Raw genomic sequence first — 22769 nt, forward strand, 5'->3', positions numbered from 1 at the left:
TTGTATTTAAGAAGATAGGTTGGCTAAGAAGGACTGCTAAGAAATGCATACCTGCTGTAGGATGCCAAAGCTATGTATTCCATGAAAGTAGCTGGCAAAATAATGACACAGAAGGAGAGTGTTTGCTTCCCCCTTCAGTCTGACAGCAGCTGTGGGAAGGCAGCTTAACCACCTGTTCTCTTCTTGAAACAGAGTGCACAAGCCTAAGGTTGGCTGGTCTTGCTCCTTCAGGCATGCAGCATCAGGTTATTATGTCCAGTCCCTCTCTGTGTCAAACAGGCAGAATCAGCACGAAGCCACAATGGCCAGGCTGTCTTCTTCAGAAAGTAAACAAGAGCATGAAAGGCCAGCCTCTTTCCTTCGGGCCAGAAACATCAGCTTGAAGTCACAGTGGCAGACCTCTCCTCTTCAGAAGTGCAGCAACATTAACACGGGATGCCAACAGTCTTTTCCTTCAGGTAGGAAGAATTTATTTGAAGTCCTATCAGCCAGTCTTTTACCATCAGAGAAGTAGCATCAGCATCAACTCATCATAGCCAGCTTCTTCCCATCTCAAAAGAGCAGCAACAGTATGGTGGTTTGCCTGTTTTGCATATTTTTCTTCCCTTTATTTGCTCCCAAATCACACCCCCGTTTCAAACTCAGTCCCTGTTTTGTTTTCTTTGTTTCATTCCTTATTTCAACTATGTTTTGTTTTTTACTCCACATCTGAGACTCCATGACCTTCTCCTGCCACACATTTGCTGTGTAGCTTCCTCTCTACATTTTGTTCTTCTTTATCCTTGGCCCGCCTTATCAGCTGGCATTCAGACTGGCCTTCTATTGTGAGAGTCTCTTAAACTGCATTGTGACCTGGGTGAAGTCCAAGCTGAGCATTTCTGCTCCTGCCCACGTGCCCTCCCCTCTGTGACCCCAACTCCTTCCTCACAAATACTGGCCACCTTCCCCCACTCTCCCTCTTTTCTCCTTTCTCATAGCCTGTTGTTCCTGTGCCCACCAGCTGCCATCTCTCTGCAGAGGTTCTTAGAGAACCAGCAGTGGTTTATGAATACTTAAGCCTAGCAACTGTCAATCATAAATAGTGTGGCCCTCCAGATGTTGTTGAACTGCGCTTCTCTTCTCCTTGCTTATTAGAGGGCAACCCTGCTATAACTGGTAGACAGAAATAAAAGCTATTCAGAATTGGAAATGCAAGGATGACGTCATGGGCTGTAGTAACTCGTTTGGGTAGCTGTGTGGACATAAATTTCAAATGGCATTTTGCACACCTCCATTTCCTCACAGGCTCACTTTCCAACCACTATAAATGTGCTGTGCTTTCCTCTGCCGTACTGCCAAGGGAAAAATGATGCTGTGTTAAGTTTAGAAACCAGAATATGATTAAATATTTAAAGCAATATCAAAGGGGCATCCTCTGGATTTCAGACATGAACAGTTCTTTTAATATAAGGCGCCTTCCTAGACATGTGCTTATTGTTGTTTTAGAAGCTCAGCTGTTCCCACTCAAGAGTTTCAAAACAGCATTGCTAATATTTGCACAACTGCAGTTCACCTCATTCCATCAGAACACTTGCAGGTTCAGCCATTAATGCCTTCGAGCGCTCTAAGTGGGAGCAAGTTAGGTTCTTATTTGAGCAATGTTTTTCATCATGTAAAATGGCTGACAACAAATAAGAAGGACATTGATTTGCCTTTCAAAATATTCTTAGCATCTTCAAATCCTGCTTATATATTAAAATTATACTCTGATCTGTTTGATATCACATTTGCAAAATGGCCTTAAGTATCAAAAATAAGACAGAAGGGCATTTCATGTTGGTCCAGCTGAAATGTGCACTGAAAATTTAATTTCACTTTGCAATTCCCATTTCTTGGTGAGAAAAGGAAAAATAATTTACACATTCGAGATTACAGTTTCATCCAAGGTAAAAAAGACAGTTACATCTTGGAGGCAACCCACTGATTTCTCCGGACCAATGTCCTGTCTATTGCATTCACATTCTGACAACCTGGAAAAAGAAGAAAAAAGGAAACTAGAATTTAATTCACAAAGTTTATCTATCCAAAACTGTCACATACAGCACTGATGGTACCTGTCTGTCATGGGTTTGGAGGGAAAGTTCCATCCTATGGGGAGTGGAAGGCGGGACATCAGGAGGAGGAGCTGTACTGTATATATATGTGGAGCTTGTGTGGAGAAGTTTAGAAGCTGGAGTGGGAGTCTGTGTGTCAGACTGAGTACAACTGTGTGTCAGTTAGTACATACCTGATAGGTTCAGGTTTCTTTATAGGTAGCCAGAACTGATAGGTTCAGGGTCTGTGCTTTACTTTAAAGGGTTCTGTGGGAACCAAACTGCTGTATGTATATGGTTGGGACTATGCCACGTTACATTATCCTATTTACCTGATCTTTTTATTTACCCTGTTTGTTATTTCAATAAACCTTGTTCTTTTGTTTGTTAAATCCATTCCTGGTCTGTGTGACTCCTTATAGGGAATGGTTGGTGGCAGCATAACTAGAGTGTGGCATACTCCAGTAGGTCTGGGGTTGTCACATTGATTGGTGTCCAGCGTGTGGGATACGACTGGTCCAGTTGTCCAGTGGTCCAGCAAAGCCTTGGCAAGTGTGCCCAGAGCAAGGGGGGGTCTAGTCAGGGACAATCTGAGAGCGCGTAGGTAATCTTCTAGGCTTACCTCACGGGGAGGTAGGCTAGTGGAAGAACGTGCACACTCAGATTGGGGACTAGATTAGGGAGCTCTGAGGCAACCCGTTTTGGCGGGAAAGGGCTGAGGCAAAGCTGTGTGAAGTAACAGTGATCTAGCCTGTCTGCTGAGAGGCCTAGCAGAGGGGGTGGATTCTGCCTGGCAACAGTTGCAAGTTGGTGCTGAAGGAACAGCAGCAATCTATAGAAGGCTGTTTCTGAGGCAAAAGGAAAAAAGTCGTCGCTTTATTTTGAGGCTTGACTTTTGAAGGCAGCCTGTTCTGGGGGGGATTATGCCCTTGACTCGAAGCCAAATGGCAGAAATGGGGGAAGTAAGAGACCCACAGGTAGACCAAGGTTCTGAGGAGGAATTTGGCTCAGTGCAGGATGAGAGCACGGGAGAACAGAACCCAGAACTCAGAAAAATGCTCCTAGCCCAACAGCATGAACTGAGGGTGAGGGAACTGGCGTTTGAACGGGAAGTGAAACAGAGACTGTTGGAAGTAGACAAAATGGTGTTTGAGCTGAAGAAGATGGAAATAATGAGTAGAAATGTGTTTGTGTTTAATCGTTTAGTCGTGTCCGACTCTTCGTGACCCCATGGACCAGAGCACGCCAGGCCCTCCTGTCTTCTACTGCCTCCCGGAGTTGTGTCAGGTTCATGTTGGTTGCTTCGCAGACACTGTCCAGCCATCTCATCCTTGGTCGTCCCCTTCTCCTCTTGCCATCACACCTTCCTAACATCAAGGTTTTTTCCAAGGACTCTTTTCTTCTCATGAGATGGCCAAAGTACTGGAGCCTCAGCTTCAGGATCTGTCCTTCAAGTGAGCATTCAGGGTTGATTTCCTTTAGAACTGATAGGTTTGTTCTCCTTGCAGTCCAGGGGATTCTCAAGAGCCTCCTCCAGCACCACAATTCAAAGGCATCAATTCTTCGGCGGTCTGCTTTCTTTATTGTCCAGCTCTCACTTCCATACCTCACGACAGGAAAAACCATAGCTTTGACTATTCGGACTTTTGTTGGCAAGGTGATGTCTCTGCTTTTCAAGATGCTGTCAAGATTTGTCATCGCTTTCCTCCCAAGAAGAAGGCGCCTTTTAATTTCGTGGCTGCTGTCTCCATCTGAAGTAATCATGGAGCCCAGGAAGATAAAATTTGACACTGCCTCCATATCTTCCCCTTCTATTTCCCAGGAGGTGATGGGACCAGTGGCCATGATCTTAGTTTTTTTGATGTTGAGTTTCAGACCGTTTTTCGCACTCTCCTCTTTCACTCTCATTACAAGGTTCTTTAATTCCTCCTCACTTTCTGCCATCAGAGTGGTATCATCTGCATATCGGAGGTTGTTGATATTTCTTCCGGCAATCTTAATTCCGGCTTGGGTTTCTTCCAGTCCAGCCTTCCGCATGATGTATTCTGCATATAAGTTAAATAAGCTGGGGGACAATATACAGCCTTGCCGTACTCCTTTCCCAATTTTGAACCACTCAGTTGTTCCATGACCAGTTCTAACTGTTGCTTCCTGTCCCACATATAGGTTTCTCAGGAGACAGATAAAGTGGTCAGGCACTCCCATTTCTTTAAGAACTTGCCATAGTTTGCTGTGGTCCACACAGTCAAAGGCTTTCGCATAGTCAATGAAGCAGAAGTAGATATTTTTCTGGAACTCTCTGGCTTTCTCCATAATCCAGCGCAAGTTAGCAATTTGGTCTCGAGTTCCTCTGCCTCTTCGGAATCCAGCTTGTACTTCTGGGAGTTCTCGGTCCACATACTGCTGAAGCCTACCTTGGAGGATTTTGAGCATAACCTTGCTAGCGTGCGAAATGAGTGCAATTGTACGGTAGTTGGAGCATTCTTTGGCACTGCCTTTCTTTGGGATTGGGATGTAGACTGATCGTTTCCAATCCTCTGGCCACTGTTGAGTTTTCCAAACTTGCTGGCATATTGAATGTAGCACCTTAACAGCATCATCTTTCAAGATTTTAAATAGTTCAACTGGAATGCCATCACCTCCACTGGCCTTGTTGTTAGCCAGGCTTTCTAAGGCCCACTTGACTTCGCTCTCCAGGATGTCTGGCTCAAGGTCAGCAACTACATTGTCTGGGTTGTCCAGGATATCCAAATCTTTCTGATATAATTCCTCTGTGTATTCTTGCCACCTCTTCTTGACGTCTTCTGTAGAAATGGGAATAACAATAATGGTGAAGGGAAGCCCTCAGACATGAAACCACCTAGACCTCAGATTTTGGAGGGAAAACCAAAACCAGATGAGAAAGACTCCAAGTACAGCAGAAAATGTTATTTCTGTCAAGGAAAGGGCCATCTAATCTCAGAGTGTGAGAAATTAAAGCAGCTAAAGGGAAATTTGCCTCATGATTTGAGTGGAACCAAGCCAAAAGCTGTGTTCTGTGTCCAGAAAGAGCAAAGCTCCTTGCCACTGAGGGAGCCTGTTGCCATGGCTACTCAATCTGGAACAGTTACATCTGCTGATCAGGCTGGGGAAAATGGTCCTCTTGTGGAGGTCAAGCGCTGCTTACTAGTGAGGACAGATTCGCAGTTGTTTGAGACCGCAGGGGTGGACGTAGGAATACTCGACCATCAGTATAGGGGGCTAAGGGATACCTGTTCCCAGGTGACCCTGTGCCATCCAGATATTATTCCTAGGAAGTATATAATCCCAAATGAGAGCTTGAAGGTGGCAGGGATTGAGGGGCAGGTGATCTCACTGCCAGTAGCTGAGGTACCTGTGAGCTTTCAAGGCTGGAGGGGAGTTTGGCGGCTAGCGATTTCATCGACTCTGCCAGCAGCCGTGCTCGTGGGGAATGACCGGGCTGAACATGTGAAATGGGTGCTAGTGATTACACGCTCACAAGCCACCACGGGGACAGTTCAGGGGGGTACTGAAGAGCCCGAGACGGAAGCAGATGAGGGGAGTTCCGAAGCTGTGGTAGAAACCTTAACCACAGACAGCAAATTTGGCCAAGAGCAAAAGGCAGACGCCACTCTCCGAAAGTGTTTTGAACAGGTGACAGACACCCAGCTAACACCTGAAGCCCCAGCGAGATTTCACGAGAAAAAGGGAATTTTATATAGAGAGACCCTGATGAATATCTCAAAAGGGGGAGATGGGATCAGAAGTCAGCTAGTGGTACCTGAAAAGTATCGCCCCATGATCTTACAAAGGGGGCACTCTGACATGTTTGCTGCGCACTTAGGGGTGAACAAAACACAGCAGAGAATCACACAGAATTTTTACTGGCCTGAAATAGGGAAGCAGATCAAGGAGTTCTGTAAACAATGTGATGTGTGTCAGAGGCAGGGGAATAACTGTGACAGGACCAAAGCGAAGTTGTGCCCTTTGCCTGTGATTGACACCCCGTTCAAATGTATAGGAGTGGATATTGTGGGACCTTTGCCCAAGGCCACAAAGAGGGGGAACAGGTTCATTCTCACCATTGTGGACCATGCCACGAGGTACCCCGAAGCCATTCCCTTGACTAACATCGAAACTAACACAGTGGCAGATGCCTTGGTGGGGTATATGTCCAGGATGGGATTTGCCTCAGAAATAATCACAGATTTGGGCACATCGTTTACATCAAAGCTCATGAAACGGTTATGGCAAATCTGTGGAATTAAACACAAGGAAACCACTGCCTATCACCCCGAAAGTAATGGGTTAACGGAGAAGTTCAATGGGACTCTGATGCGCATGATTAGGGCTTACTTGGCAGAGAATCCAAACAATTGGGACCAGAAGCTGCAATCCCTTTTGTTTGCTTATCGATCAGTGCCACAAGCCAGTACCGGGTTCAGTCCATTTGAACTTTTGTTTGGGAGAAGGGTGAAAGGTCCACTAGATTTAATCAAACAAAATTGGGAACAGATCACCCAGGATGACCCACAAGATGTTGTGACATATATAGACTCTTTAATGAATGACCTAAAGAGAAACCTAGAGCTAGCAGCAGAGAACCTGCAAGCTCAGAAGGTTAGACAGAAAACCTGGTATGACCAGAAAGCCAGGGAGAGGCACTTTAACCCAGGGGAGGAAGTGCTTTGGCTTAGGCCCTGCAAAGAGAACAAACTGCAGCTCAAATGGGCAGGACCATATAGGGTCATTTCCAAGATGTCGGACCTGAACTACCTTATAGAGCAGGAGGAACACCAAGCAAGAAGGGTGGTACATGTGAATGCCCTGAAACCCTACTACAGAGGGGAACAGAGGGTTTTATTTGCAATAAAAGCAGCTGAGAGTGAGGAAGCTGAATTACCCTTCTGGGAGGGTAGAGGGGAAGTAAAATACAACCCAGATGAGGTAAAGATCAGTCCTGCACTCACCCAAGACCAGCAGCAAGAACTAAAAGTGCTGCTCACCAAATATCAAAAGGTGTTTTCAAATAAGCCGGGGATAGTGAAGGGAGTGATGCATCGGATCCATACAGGGGATGCAACCCCACAAGCAGTATCCCCATACCGAGTGACGGGACCCTATAGGGACAAGGTGCGGAAGGAGCTGGATGAGATGCTTAGGGAGAACATAATCGTCCCCTCTTCTAGTCCTTGGTCCTCTCCGATAGTCCTGGTGGACAAGCCTGATGGGAGCATTAGGTTTTGTGTAGATTACCGGAAATTAAACCGCGTAACCACTCCTGATGCCTACCCAATGCCCAGGCTAGACAACCTGACTGAAACCATAGGGGGTTGTCGGTTCATTCCATCATTGGACCTAGTAAAGGGATACTGGCAATTAAGGATTGATCCCAGGGATCAAGAAAAGACCGCATTTTGCAGCCCTTTTGGTCTCTATGAGTTTAGAGTCCTGAGTTTTGGTCTCAGAAATGCACCAGCCACATTCCAAAGGCTGATGGACCAGACCTTAGCAGGGCTCAGTGACTTTACTGTGGCCTACATTGACGATATAGGGATCTTCAGTAATACCTGGGAAGATCACCTGAAACACCTGGAGATAGTGCTGCAGAGGTTAAGTGCAGCAGGGCTAACAGTAAAGGCAAGCAAGTGTCAGCTGGGTAGCCCAGAAATAAAATACTTGGGTCACATAGTAGGGGGAGGAGTGATCAAACCCCTAGAGGCCAAGATAGAAGCTGTTCGTGATTGGCCCAGACCCAACACCAAGAAAAAAGTCAAATCATTTCTTGGGTTGGTGGGCTACTACAGAAAGTTCATCCCGAGGTTTAGTGAGATAGCGACTCCGCTGACCGATCTGACGCGGAAGAGGACTGATGACCGCATCCCGTGGACCAGCGACTGTGAGGAGGCGTTCCGGAGGTTGAAGGAGGCGCTCATCAATTATGCAGTGCTGCGTGCTCCAGACTTCGACCTGGAGTTCATCATCTACACCGATGCGTCTAACAGCGGGGTAGGAGCAGTTCTTTGCCAGGAGGATGAAAATGGTGACCAGCATCCAGTGTCCTACCTGAGTAGGAAACTCCAGAAAGGTGAGAGACATTTGGCAACCGTGGAAAAGGAGTGCCTGGCCATAGTATACGCGATTCAGAAGGCCAAACCTTACATCTGGGGAAGACATTTTGTTCTGTGCACTGACCACTCACCACTGCAGTGGTTAAAGACAATGAAAACCCACAATAGTAAACTTATGAGGTGGGCTTTAAACCTGCAAGATTATGACTTTGAAGTGAAGGTGGTCAGAGGGTCAATGAACTGTGTTGCTGACGCATTGTCAAGAAGACCCGAAGAGTGAAGACGGCGAAGAAACCATGGACTATGTATATTTTGGTGACCAAAAGTTAATTGTACCTGTTTATTGATCAGTCTTGGTTTGTATTAATAAAGGTAACTTAATGTATTGTAAATATGAATGTTTAAATACCTAATTGATATGTTTAACCTAGAGTGTAAGTATGGGATTGTATGTTATTGTATAACTGTTATGTGTTTTGATCCTGGTTGTTTTTTTGGAGAAAAGCACTTTAGCTTTTTCCCTGCAAAACAACTTATAAAGAGGGGAGGTGTTACATACAGCACTGATGGTACCTGTCTGTCATGGGTTTGGAGGGAAAGTTCCATCCTATGGGGAGTGGAAGGCGGGACATCAGGAGGAGGAGCTGTACTGTATATATATGTGGAGCTTGTGTGGAGAAGTTTAGAAGCTGGAGGGGGAGTCTGTGTGTCAGACTGAGTACAACTGTGTGTCAGTTAGTACATACCTGATAGGTTCAGGTTTCTTTATAGGTAGCCAGAACTGATAGGTTCAGGGTCTGTGCTTTACTTTAAAGGGTTCTGTGGGAACCAAACTGCTGTATGTATATGGTTGGGACTATGCCACGTTACATTATCCTATTTACCTGATCTTTTTATTTACCCTGTTTGTTATTTCAATAAACCTTGTTCTTTTGTTTGTTAAATCCATTCCTGGTCTGTGTGACTCCTTATAGGGAATGGTTGGTGGCAGCATAACTAGAGTGTGGCATACTCCAGTAGGTCTGGGGTTGTCACAAAAACCGACACTCCAATAATTTTATTGAAAGGGCTTCTTAGGTGGGAAGCAGAGCTTAAGCCCCAAGGGGCCCCACCTTTAGAAGCTTTGTAGGTGCTGATCAGAGCCATCCTAAGGATGGGACCTGGCTTATGGCACTTCAGAGGTACTTCAAAATGCCAGATGCAGGGGAATGGTATCCGGAGACAGGTATCTAGTTGTCTCGTGTGCTCCCAGAGGCATCTGGTGGGGCCACTGTGAGATACAGGAAGCTGGACTTGATGGGCCCTTAGCCTGATCCAGCAGGGCTCCTCTTATGTTCTTATGGCATACCCTTCTGGCATTATCTGCACTTAGCTTTCAGTTACCAAGTAGAAATAACTGGATTCTCCCATGTCTCTTCCTTTTTCTCAAGGGAAGTTAGTATATAAAAGGGGGGAATTTCTTCCCAACGAAATACCACCTTCAGAAGACATATTATCTTTGGTACTGTAGTATAGTTTGAAGGGCTTAAATTGTTTCTGGTCCCACTATCATTAGTCCCATCAAACTGATGATATTTGCATTTTGGAGAATGATACATCTACTTAAGCATTTTATTTGTACTGCTCTGTGAAGATGGTGTTTGGAAGTCTCTCTCTCTCTCTCTCTCTCTCTCTCTCTCTCTCTCTCTCTCTGCAAATTACTGTACCTCAAAGATTTGTTACAGATTGTGAAGGGGAAACATTCATAACCAGTGGGGGAGTACTCCCATTGTATTCCACCTCTGGCGTCTCCAACTGAAAGGATCAAGTAGCAGGAGGTGGGAAAGACCTTTGCCAGAGAAGCAAAGCACAAAATTATGTGAGGAGTTTATGTAGTATTGCACTATGCAAAATTCTTGTGTCCATCTTGTGGGTTGTCCCTTGCAGAACATGCAAAGACAGGCCAAGCAAATAATAATTCTATCAAATTCTGCATCTTACCAGAGAGTGCCATTGCTAACCGGAACTCTTCCTTCAATATCTGGAGAACTTCTTTCACACCTTCTTCACCCTAATTAAAACATATAATGTAGGCATAGAAGTTGCTATTCCAATGCTGATCCAGCAATGGCCACAATATGGTACAGAAAGCATTGGTTTGTGTCCAGTGAACACCAATGAGATGAAGCCTCTCTCCCCACCCCCATATTCAACCAGTTAACTTCAACCACTATTGTTTATGTGTTTGAAGGGGCAGCCAAGACTGATCATTGCTAAGTTTTCATTGTCCAGTAACACGGGTGTACACTTTTTCTTGGTGACTGAGCAGTGTTTATGGATACCCACAAGTAGGATTGTGGATTGGTGAACAAACTGAGGCTGAATCCTGATAAAATGTAGATCCTGTTTTTCAGTAGAAACACTGTTCCAGCTGAGAGAACATAAGCTCATATTTATACACAATGTGCGTGGTACGCGGCGTTGTTGCATCCAAGTTATAACCCTTATAGGTTTTTCAGCTAAAGAAAGATATTTAAGGAGCAGTTTCACTAGTGCCAACCCACCCCCTATGAGATTCCTTGTCTGAGTGGGCACTCAGTCCCAGATTTCCTTAATCTTATCTGTCACTTTATCCAGGACGCCACACTGGATACCCTGATATAAGGCAACACTCTGTGAAATATGTTGTCCATAGCTTGGGGGTGGTCTGGAATACAAGGATGCCCCTGGAAGACCAGTGGCAGCAGAGATCAAGGGTTCCTTTGTCTAGCTTTGTAAAGGAAGATTTGGCTACAGTGATCCACGTGCAGCCTAAATTACTTATCGTTTATATTACTGTAACATTTAGCTATGGGCAGGTTCAGCAGTTTTTGGCCCAATATCCTGCTTTGAAATGACAACATACATGGACTTAACATCTTTGTCCAGTCACCAATAATTTTGGTGGGCAATATTGACTATAACATGGTCCAGCATTAAAGTCCAAGGGGAGCAGTGTATCTTCTGTATTTACAAACTTGTTGTTCTAAGAGCAGCTCCCCTTTTCAAGGTGAGTAACATGCTGATCTGGTCACAGAAGGAATCCGTGACACTCTCTTCTTCCTTGGAGGGCTATTGTCTTCCATTCCTCCCTGTGTCATTTTCAACATAGGGATGCTAGGGTATAAAGACCTTTTTGGCTTGCCCAGGTCATGGTAACTCCCCTGCCATGGGGAAGAGAGAATCAGTTGTCTGTAGGGTGCCACGCCTCAAAAGGGCCACTCTTGGATGGACTCAGGGAAGCTCCGCAGTATGTTTCCATTTGCTATATTGTATCATGTTGCATCCCTTTGTCAATGACTTTTACAGTGTGGGCACTAGTGGCTTTCAGGATACATCAAGATCCATAGAAGGCAAACCCACTGGGGTTCTGGCTGTTCCACAATGAGCTCATGAGTTGTTCTTGAAAAGGTTTGGAAACCACAGCTAGTGCAAAATGTGGTGGTTAGACACTTCATCAAGAGCACATTGTGAAGACTACTACATTATAGGGATGGGATTTATTATATATTCATTATATATATTCATTATATAGATATAGATATGAGTCATTTTATATATGAATGAATTACAGCATATAGAAGGTTGCTGAAATTGCCCCAGCCAAAATTCTGGAGACTTCAGCCCCACCACCACCAAAAAAAGGCCTCACAAGTGTTTGAAATAATTTTATAAATGCAGCATAAACAAGGAGAAAATATTCTAGCTCTGAGTTCTGAGACAGCCCAACGAAGGAGAAACTAGATGGGTGGGGCTAAGCACTGTGGTAGTGCAAAGCATTAAGGGCACTGGAGGCACCTTGTAGGGAGCATAAGGAACAGAGGGAATATAATGCTTTGCAGTGCTATACAGCTTAGCACCATCTAGCTAATTCCTCCCTCATTGGAACTCAAATGTAAGGATTTTTTCCTCATTTATGTTGCATTTGTAAGTTATATCAAAAATCTGAGAAGGCTTGGAGGGGACCTAAAGCCCCCAGAATTCTGGCTTAGGTAATTCCAGCAGACTTCTGTGTGCTATCATTATTTTTAAAATACAATAATACCATCCGTACCATGTTATACTGGTCTTGGAATAACTTCACTAGCTTCCAGGGTCCCCCCCCCCCGCAAAAAAAGACACAATTTAGGATCAAAGTGCTCCAAACTAAAACACCAGAACATTTGGGAGTCAGAATATCCAAATGCCTGCCTTCTTCTTCTTCTTCTTCTTTTTCTTATTGATAATTTTCAATAATGAGAGGCACTAAAATCCAAAGATACTGAAGTACTGAAGACAGGGAATTCTCAGAAACACACCAATTGAGGAACTTCTTGAGATACATGGAATTGCCTATCCTCTTCCTATGTTTTAGATCAATGTGACAGACATCTGTGGGCTTTTAATTCCATAGAATGCCATGTTCTTCAGCTCTCATTTTATTTTCCACTTTTTGTTTTCATGCTCCTTGGTTTTATTAGAAGTTTCAATTTGGTTTTGTTTACAACGATCAACACATGCACATTGGCAACGATTATGGAAGTAGCATGATGCCTGGCTATTATCCTGGTGGGACTTTCCACCAAGCCGGAGGATACTGGCCGTTGTGATTTAGTCTTAATGACGGGTTCTTCTTGAGAATCAGCCTTCAGCATGGAAGTTACCATTAAAGGGAGGGGTTCATCTTTTGTAAACAGGTATTCAAGGATACCTTGGCTTGTAGACTTCCTGCACTGGCAGAACATTGGACGGAATGGCTCTTGGTATATCTTCCAACTCTAGAATCCTGATTTCATGCAAATCTCACCCTTTGTGAAAATCTGCTTTTTATACTGAATGTGACCCATTACAACTGATCCTTTCTTAGCAAGCACTATGCTAAAAGAAAGGGAGATATCACACTGTGCATTTATGCTGTGGAATGTTTCCTTTCAAATGTCAACTGCCACTTTCAAATGCTATGATTCGACCACCACCACCCATCGTACAGTAGCTGAAAGGAGGGGGTGAAATTTGTGAAGAGCAAGCTGTCTTACAAAATGACGGCCTCCATTTAATGTAGGAGAGATTTTAGAAAGCAGAGTAGGCATAGTATACAATACTAAATCTACCACAGTACATATTGTGTTCTGGATGATTTTTTGTAAGCCACCCAAAATAGTGGCCTGGCCACTAGATGGGCAGAGTAAAAAAACCATATAAATAAATAAATAAATAAATAAATAAATAAGTAAATAAGTAAATAAGTAAATAAGTAAATAAGTAAATAAGTAAATAAATAAATACCCTAGCTCAAAAAAAATGTGAAGATTTGTCTTTTCAGTAAACCACCCTAGTAGCTGTTTGAACATTACCTGATAGGCATTACCTGATAGCTGTTTTACCTTACCTGATAGGCAAGTCCCCAGATTACAGGCCTCCCAATAAAAACGGCTCTGGCTCCGAAGGCAAGAGCCTTGAGGACATCGGTGCCTTTTCTGACTCCACCATCCAGGAACACCTCAACTTTGCCTTCCACAGCTTCTATTATTTCCGGCAGGACCTCAATCTGTAAGTGAAGGATAGGGGGACAGCTGGTCAGTATTTTCTAAGTATTACACCCATAGTTTGAGTGAGCAGAGAGTACAGATGCAATGTTTGTTTGTTTACATCCTACAGGTTATTTGTGTCAGCCTATTTCATGGACTAACATAAGAACTACATACCTAAGGCATCAGTTCATGTTATCCAAAAAAGCCTCATGTATGAGTAGAAGGCTCTGCTGTACTTTCTTCGCACAAGAGGACCACAAATTCTCCTGCCTGCATTTCTGAGACCCATGAATGTTTTCATTTGCATTGACAGCTCTCAGTGATGTTTCATTGATCTCAGCATCCCTGACTATAAGGGACGTGCCTCAATCTCTTACTACCACTGGCAGTGGAAATGTGATCACTTCTGGGTTTAATTTCCACCCCCCTCACCAATATTTTCAAAATTTCTACCCATAGTATAGCCCAATGCAGGTGCTGGGAGTGAAAAATAAGACTCCTAAACCTTGTGAAGTTTGTCCTGATATACACAAAGGGAAGAGGGATTATCTCTAACTTAACTCCAGAAATTGTCTAAAGCTGGAACTGTTATGTTGGAATATGTAGCAATCCAGCATGCTATGTATGAAAACGAACTTGTTTCTTCACTTGTTCTTAAGCAACCAATCAACCACTTGCTTTTCTACCCACTACTAAGCAGCCTAAACGTTTTTACCCTGAGACAGTTTTTCCCCCAGTTAGTACCATTTTTAACAGACATTATACAGAGTTCCCTGCTCAGCCATGATTTTAGCACACTAAATTATTCTTCTTTTTAATCACTGATGATTCCATGCCTTTATATCAAGTTTCTGAACTCATAACTTTGAAAATAAATATTGTTTCTTCTTTTTACTATTGTCTGACTGACTATTTTTGCTTGTCTACTTAGATGAGGGGGATTCTTGGGGAGCTTGCCTTTTGCTGTGCAACCACACAAAACTCAACATTTCCACCCCCCCTTGGCAGCTCAGCCTGAACCTGTCCCCCAGATTGTTCCTTGCAAGTCAGGTAGAACAACTCGTGGTTTCTTTCACTCTCTGGCCAAACACAGATAGTCTGGCACTTTAAACAATAGGAGAAATCTATAAATATTGAAAGATCTGAATATTCAGAAAATACACACAGGAATATATACAAATTTACATGTGAGACAAAGAAAAAAATCACTCTCACTCCAAGGTGGAATGTAGTTCAAGGTGCAAACCCAAGAACATCAGCAAGCTCAAGCTGTTCATCTTGTTATTGTTATGTGCCATCAAGTTGGAAATATCAAATAGCACCATAAGGCTTTCAAGGTAAGTGAGTCATTTAAGGAGTGATTTTACCCATTCTACACCCCCAGTGAGATTTAGTGGGGATTCAAAAACAAGGCTCCTGAGTCCTAGTTCATCGCTCTATCCACTACACCTTATATCCTTGGTATTGCTGCACTGTTTCAGCAAGCCAGTGAAGTTATCTTATTTTGCATGATGCATAGGATGTCCAATGACTGAGCCTCTTATGTAAGACCATGATTGGATATGATACAAACTTATGACGGCTACGTTGTAGGTCTTAAATCAGATGACCACAATGTCTCCAGAGCCTAATGTGTTGGTATGTAAGAAAGCAAAGGAATATAGAGATGTACAAGCCAATGTTTCATACAAAGACAATAATGCTAAAAGAGACAAGCAAGGGCAGGAGTCCTTCCTTTGAAGCCAAAAAAAGGGGGACTAGGAGGAATCAAAGCTTGCAAATTCAATTTGCTTGTATCTTCCGACTGAGATTTTCTAGTCATCTGGCATGCAATAAAAGGGATGCTTTCCCCCTTTAGGTTTTACTTTGTTGCCAGTAATCATCTGGTTTTATTTCCGCATATGTATGTTCACTTTCACATCCAGGATTCTTGTGCCAAGCGCTGTTACCTGAGTATATGGTAGAAGTCATAATCAAAGCACACATTTCATCAATCTGTAACTAGAGACCAAGAAACATTCACCAGTTTGGGCTTGATTTGTTCTCAAAAGCCAGGATAAGCAAAACCATATAGCTAGTTTTTGAGAACCTACCGTAAGTATTTCAATCAGTCTCTAAATACGGATTTTCATTATGAAACTTAAGGGAAAGCCTATAGCTCAGTGACATGACATGTACTTTACATGCATAAGGATGCATGGACTTTCTTTGGAATGTGCAGTTTAAAAACACCCTCGCTGGGTGTTTTAAGAGCCAACTTAAGACCTGACTCTTTACGCAGGCCTTCCCTCTAGTCATTACTTGATTTTCTTTTCCATCCTAACTCCCATTTTGTTTTTTCATCTTGAGAGCCACTAATATTATTGATTGTAATTGTCGTTTTAATTGTTTATATGTTGTTTTTCATGGTTTTGCTGTAAGCAGAAGACATCAAGAAGAGGTCACAAGAATACAAAGAGGAATTATACCAGAAAGATTTTGATATCCTGGACAACCCAGATAATGTAGTTGCTGACCTTGAGCCAGACATCCTGGAGAGTGAAGTCAAGTGGGCCTTAGAAAGCTTGGCTAACAACAAGGCCAGTGGAGGTGATGGCATTCCAGTTGAACTATTTAAAATCTTAAAAGATGACGCTGTTAAGGTGCTACATTCAATATGCCAGCAAGTTTGGAAAACTCAACAATGGCCAGAGGACTGGAAAAGTTCAGTCTACATCCCAATCCCAAAGAAGGGCAGTGCCAAAGAATGCTCCAACTACCGTACAATTGCACTCATTTCACACGCTAGCAAGGTTATGCTCAAAATCCTGCAAGGTAGGCTTCTGCAGTATGTGGACTGAGAACTCCCAGAAGTACAAGCTGGAGAAACTAGAGACCAAATTGCTAACATGCGCTGGATTATGGAGAAAGCCAGAGAGTTCCAGAAAAACATCTACTTCTGCTTCATTGACTACGCAAAAGCCTTTGACTGTGTGGACCACAGCAAACTATGGCAAGTCCTTAAAGAAATGGGAGTGCCTGACCACCTTATATATCTCCTGAGAAATCTATATGTGGGACAGGAAGCAACAGTTAGAACTGGATATGGAACAACTGATTGGTTCAAAATTGGGAAAGGAGTACAACAAGGCTGTATATTGTCTCCCTGCTTACTCAACTTATATGCAGAATACATGATGCGAAAGGCTGGACTGGAGGAATCCCAAGCCGAAATTAAGATTGCCGGAAGAAATATCAACAACCTCTGATATGCAGATGATACCACTCTGATGGCAGAAAGTGAGGAGGAATTAAGGAACCTTGTAATGAGGGTGAAAGAGGAGAGTGCAAAGAATAGTCTGAAGCTCAACATCAAAAAAACTAAGATCATGGCCACTGGTCCCATCACCTCCTGGCAAATAGAAGGGGGAAATATGGAGGTAGTGACAGATTTTACTTTATTGGGCTCCATGATCACTGCAGATGGAGACAGCAGCCCCGAAATTAAAAGACGCCTGCTTCTTGGGAGGAAAGTCATGACAAACCTTGACAGCATCTTAAAAAGCAGAGACATCACCTTGCCAATGAAAGTCCGAATAGTCAAAGCTATGGTTTTCCCTGTAGTGATGTATGGAAGTGAGAGCTGGACCATAAAGAAAGCTGACCACCGAAGAATTGATGCTTTTGAATTGTGGTGCTGGAGGAGGCTCTTGAGAGTCCCTTGGGCTTCAAGGAGAACAAACCTATCCATTTTGAAGGAAATCAACTCTGAGTGCTCACTGGAAGGACAGATCCTGAAGCTGAGGGTCCAATACTTTGGCCATCTCATGAGAAGACTTGACTCCTTGGAAAAGACCTTGGTTGGACAGTGTCATCAAAGCAACCAACATGAATTTGACCCAACTCCGGGAGGCAGTGGAAGACAGGAGGGCCTGGCGTGCTCTGGTCCATGTAATCACAAATAGTCAGACACAACTAAACAACAACGATGCCCAGAGCAGATGTAGTCTAGGTGGGCTGGATGCAGATAGATAGGTAGGTAGGTAGGTAGGTATAGGTAGGTAGGTAGGTAGGTAGGTAGGTAGGTAGGTAGGTAGGTAGGTAGGTAGGTCGGTAGGTCGGTCGGTCGGTCGGTCGGTCGGTCGGTCGGTCGGTCGGTCGGTCGGTCGGTCGGTCGGTCGGTCGGTCGGTCGATCGATAAAGGAAGGAAGGAAGGAAGGAAGGAAGGAAGGAAGGAAGGAAGGAAGGAAGGAAGGAAGGAAGGAAGGAAGGAAGGAAGGAAGGAAGGAAGGAGGATTTCAGGTAGTAGATCATGGGAATTTCCTCTCCATGAAGTCCTAAGGAACTGCTGGTAGGCAGAGCTTGGAAAAATTGGGACTACAACTTCCAGAATTCTCCAGCCATGGTGACTGGTAGATTCCAGCCAGAAATAGTAATTTTTCCAAGCCCTGCCTGCTAGCAGCTTTTCAGAGCCTCACAAAGAGGTCTTTGCCATCATTCTACCATAAACAGCTTGTCACACTGAGAAGTCACGAGAATCAACATGTATTCTGCACTTCAGTCTTTCTCGGAACAATCCTAAATAGCCTAGATGGCCAAGAGCCAACTCAGCTGACTCCAGGCCAGATTAAGCTGTGCTAAATCCAAACCACCCCAACCCTAGGAATGTTGAAAATTAAGTAGGGCATCCCTTGTTTTGGCCTAAATTGTGCTGGGATAATGGCTGCATCCTTGAGCCTCAGCAGTGTTTGATCTGGTTCTTCTGCCAACAGATCTTAACCAGCAGAGGAGGCCTGAGGTCACCTTGTCCAAGGGAGTTGTACAAGAATATAGGCATTTCTGAGATAAGGGGATTTCTAGTGGCAGAAAAGCTTTTGGTCTTTTCCAAATCTCCTACAATTGCCAGGTATTTGAGATACAATGGCGCCATTAAATGTCATACTTGCAGCCTACTGAAAATGAGGTTCTGTATTTGCCCCTTTGTCTGAAGGTGTAGCTAGAGAAGACATAAGACTCTTCTCAGTTACTACAAGTTATTACGTCATAGGAGATCATCAGGGAATCATGACAGAAGAAAATGAATTAATTTCATTAGTTCTACAGTTAAAACATAGTACACCTCCAGCTGCCTAGCAACTTGGCCTCAAAATTGAGGAGGAAAAACTTACTGCTACCTATTTCAAGGACCACTTTCCTTGAGACTAATGTAAAAATTAAAGAAGACTGGCTCCAGGATCGGTTAGATAGATAGCCCAGAAAAGAAAACTCAGATGGAAACATTAGTCCGGAATGATATTACTAGGAAGGGGTTGAGTCTCCCACAAGAGGTAACAAAGATGAATCTAAAGAGTGTATAGATTGGCAAGATGCAAAAAAGAAAAAAGACCATCGGAAAATTTGGTTGCAATTACATACATGGTTACAAGATAGATAGAATAGTGGACTGATACATAGTTATCTGTATGGCTGCAGAAGCGACAGAATAAATGATGGATAAAGACTATCAGCTACATAATCAATAATTAGAATAACAATGTATCTGTCTGAAATTGATTTTTCCCTCTCACACACTATATTTATGATATGTGGAACTATTTCTAGAAGAGAATGTATAGAATTACTATGAAAAATATTGGTTTGTAATGTATCTGTTCAAATCCACCCTTCTGGGGGTACACTTATCCCAGCTGCCCTTTATCTTACCCTACCTTTATAATAATAATAATAAAGACTGCACAGAGATAAGTAGATATGTATACCATTGTCAAATGGCTGGAAGCAAAAACCAATCTAAAAGGAAAGCTATCTTTTGTGTTTCAGAAAACACAGCTAAGTTTCAGCCCATATAAGGAAGCATTATGACTTCACACAAGGATGGGAGGGGCTCTGCCACAGCTGAGCAGGATGGCAGGGGGAGGGACCACCCAGCTGACCTGAGTAGCTGCTGCAGATGGGACCTGCTTGTCAGCCTCACCATACAGCTATGTTCAGGTCTTCACCACAGACAGAGAAGTTCATGTGTAAATACAGCTCCCAAGGGACACCTCTGGCATGAATAGTTCAGCTAGTTCTTCAGGTTCTGGTGTTTGTGTGTTTAGTTAGTCCCACTTTTATATTCACTCTGCTTTACTCTTTGTTTGTTGTTTAGTCATTAAGTCGTGTCCAACTGTTCGTGACCCCATGGACCAGAGCACGCCAGGCCTTCCTGTCTTCCACAGCCTCCCAGAGTTGGGTCAAAATCATCTTGGTCACTTCTGTGACACTGCCAACCATCTCATCCTCTGTCCTCCCCTTCTCCTCTTTCCTTCACCCTTTCCCAACATCAGCGTCTTTTCCAGGGAGTCTTCTCTTCTCATGAGATGGCCAAAGTATCTCCATATCTTCCCCTTTTATTTGCCAGGAGGTGATAGGACCAGTGGCCATGATCTTAGTTTTTTTTTTGATGTTGAGCTTTACTCTTACAAGAAATCCTGGAATCCTGTGGCTGAAATCCTGTTGCTTAGCATCATAAGTCACAGCTACTGCTGATAAGCATTAAGCGTGGTGAGAATTTACATTTGTGTAATATACAGTTTATTCAAGGATCTGATATCTTTAGCCACTTTGACCCAAATACAGAAACATTAAGAGTTCTAATATGCTTGATTTATCCCTTCCATCTATCATATTAGGAAGTACGGATTGCTGTATTACAGAAAAAGGCAATCAAGACATACTCCACTTAAACATTTCCCATTCTAGCAGTATTTCACTACATTAAGCTTTCAAACCTAAGAATTAATCAGGAAGGGTTTTTTTAAAGTCTGCAACTGGAAGGAAAATGCCCAAAGAACAACAGCCAGCACAACACATGCAAATTCTTTTCCTTTTATATGGTTTTCCAAAATTCAAAGAAACCAAAGACTAAATAAGCATGCCTATAATGTCAGCGACAGTAAAATGTTCTTGAAAGCCACATGTGTTTTCCTTGCTTAGAAAAATACAAACTGCTTAATTGCTGTCACTGTATGTAAATGATTTGCCAGTTTCCAAGTCTAACTGGAGTTGTGCCTCTAATACTTACAGTGGCTGGAACCCCATCCAACTGGCGTGCACCATGATTTGACACCAGGATTCCATTTACACCACGCTTCACTGCTTCTTTTGCATCATCACCTGGGGGGGAAGGAAACACTGGGGGCTTTACAAGTTACAGCTGTCAGTGCAGAAAAATGTAACATCCATAAAACTGATTAACTCCTTCACCGAATCGAGACCCAGCTTCAGGAGATTAACCAATGAATACAGTTGAACAGATAAGTTAAGTTGTGATATCTAGAACCCAGTAGAAGTTGCAAATCTGACTGTATGTTTCTCAAAGGTGAACGTCAACATTTTATGGCCTAAAAGACCTCTGTTGTCCACTTCTGAAAGGATTGCAATAAACATTTGTCCAAAAGAGTGGATGGGAGATTCTCAGAATTTTAATTTTAAAGGTATCTTTTTAACTTATAACTTATAACGTTTTAACCTAAGCTTGGAAAAGTTTTTCTTTCAGACTATAAGTCCCAGAATTCCTCGGGCAGCACCATGGTGACAGTAGCTGTGCAAGAGAATACATTTTCCAAATTTACTCTTTTATACTAATCTAGGTGTTTAGTCAAGAACAAAAAAAACTTCTTAATGAGGGTGAAAGAGCAGAGTGCAAAAAATAGTCTGAAGCTCAACATCAAAACAAACAAACAAACAGACTAAGATCATGGCCACTGGTTCCATCACCTCCTGGCAAATAGAAGGGGAAGATATGGAAGCAGTGACAGATTTTACTTTATTGGGCTCCATGATCACTGCAGATGGGGACAGCTTCTTGGGAGGAAAGCGATGACAAACCTTGACAGCATCTTAAAAAGCAGAGACACCACCTTGCCGACAAAGGTCTGCATAATCCAGGTTTTTCCTGTAGTGATATATGGAAGTGAGAGCTGGACCATAAAGAAAGCTGACCGCTGAAGAATTGATGCTTTTGAATTGTGGTGCTGGAGGAGACTCTTGAGAGTCCCCTAGACTGCACGGAGATCAAACCTATCCATTCTGAAGGAAATCAACCCTGAGTGCTCACTGGAAGGACAGATCCTGAAGCTGAGGCTCCAATACTTTGGCCATCTCATGAGAAGACTCCTTGGAAAAGACCCTGATGTTGGAAAAGTGTGACAGCAGGAGGAGAAGGGGACGACAGAGGATGAGATGGTTGGACAGTGTCACCAAAGCGACCAACATGAATTTGACCAAACTCCGGGAGGCAGTGGAAGACAGGAGGGCCTGGCATGCTCTGGTCCATGGGGTCACGAAGAGTCGGACACGACTTAATGACTAAACAACAACAAGGAGAGGTCCCAACATGTTAACGGCCCCACCCACGTGGGTGGCCACACACTTGACTTGGTTTTTTCCACTAATGGGAGCGAGAGTGGTCCGATGGTGACTGACCTTGAGTCGGTACCCTTGTCATGGTCGGATCACCACCTAATAAAGTGTACCATTAAAATGGCTCTCCCCCCCCCCTGCAGGGAGCAGGGATCTATTGTTATGATCCGCCCTCGAAGGCTACTGGATCCGGTTGGATTCCAGGATGCCATGAGAGGTGTTATGGCTGACCTAGCTGGCGCTCCTGTCGAGGCTCTGGTGGATGGCTGGTTTGCTGCCACGACTAGGGCTGTTGACATGATCGCACCTAAACGCCCTCTCCGCTGCAGAGACCGCCCGGCACCCTGGTTTAATTGGGACCTCCGGGCGAGGAAGCGGGTCAGGAGACGGCTAGAGCGCAAATGGAGAAAGGTCCCGACGGATTTCAATAGGATAGCTGTCAGGGTCGCTACTAACCTTTATCTTGCTAAGGTAAAGGCTGCTAGTAGATCATACCTCGCTAACCGGATAAGCGAGGCGTCCAACCAGCAGGCGGAGTTATTCCGTATAGTACGCGACCTCTCCGGAATTGGTCCGGGCGATGGGCCTCCCCCTAGTTTTTCGCCGGACCAATTTGCAGCATTTTTTAAATCAAAAGTGGAGGCCATCCGCCGGGACCTCTCTCCTTTTTTGAGCACAGTGAGTCGAGCTGAGATGTCCAGCGCTCCGTCTTGCCC

At 43.8% G+C, this 22769-nt stretch overlaps 1 protein-coding gene across 5 annotated transcripts in view; it reads right to left on the bottom strand.

Annotated features, from left to right (window-relative positions):
* Window positions 1-1808: 1808 nt before the first annotated feature.
* HAO1 (hydroxyacid oxidase 1) overlaps window positions 1809-22769 on the bottom strand; it is a 62634-nt gene continuing 41673 nt past the window's right edge. For 4 of the 5 annotated variants that reach the window (XM_073003108.2, XM_073003116.2, XM_078388891.1 and 1 more), the window contains 5 exons: window positions 20714-20805; window positions 13530-13688; window positions 10124-10193; window positions 9850-9971; window positions 1809-2009 (listed from right to left, as the gene is read on the bottom strand). In XM_073003108.2, coding sequence (XP_072859209.2) covers window positions 9886-9971; window positions 10124-10193; window positions 13530-13688; window positions 20714-20805 — 407 coding nt within the window. In that variant the 3' untranslated portion in view covers window positions 1809-2009; window positions 9850-9885. The remainder of the gene's footprint in view (window positions 2010-9849; window positions 9972-10123; window positions 10194-13529; window positions 13689-20713; window positions 20806-22769) is intronic. The other variant, XM_073003104.2, reaches the window with a different exon arrangement.

This window comes from Pogona vitticeps, chromosome 1 (genome assembly GCF_051106095.1).
Source record: "Pogona vitticeps strain Pit_001003342236 chromosome 1, PviZW2.1, whole genome shotgun sequence".
Classification (NCBI taxonomy): domain Eukaryota; kingdom Metazoa; phylum Chordata; class Lepidosauria; order Squamata; family Agamidae; genus Pogona; species Pogona vitticeps.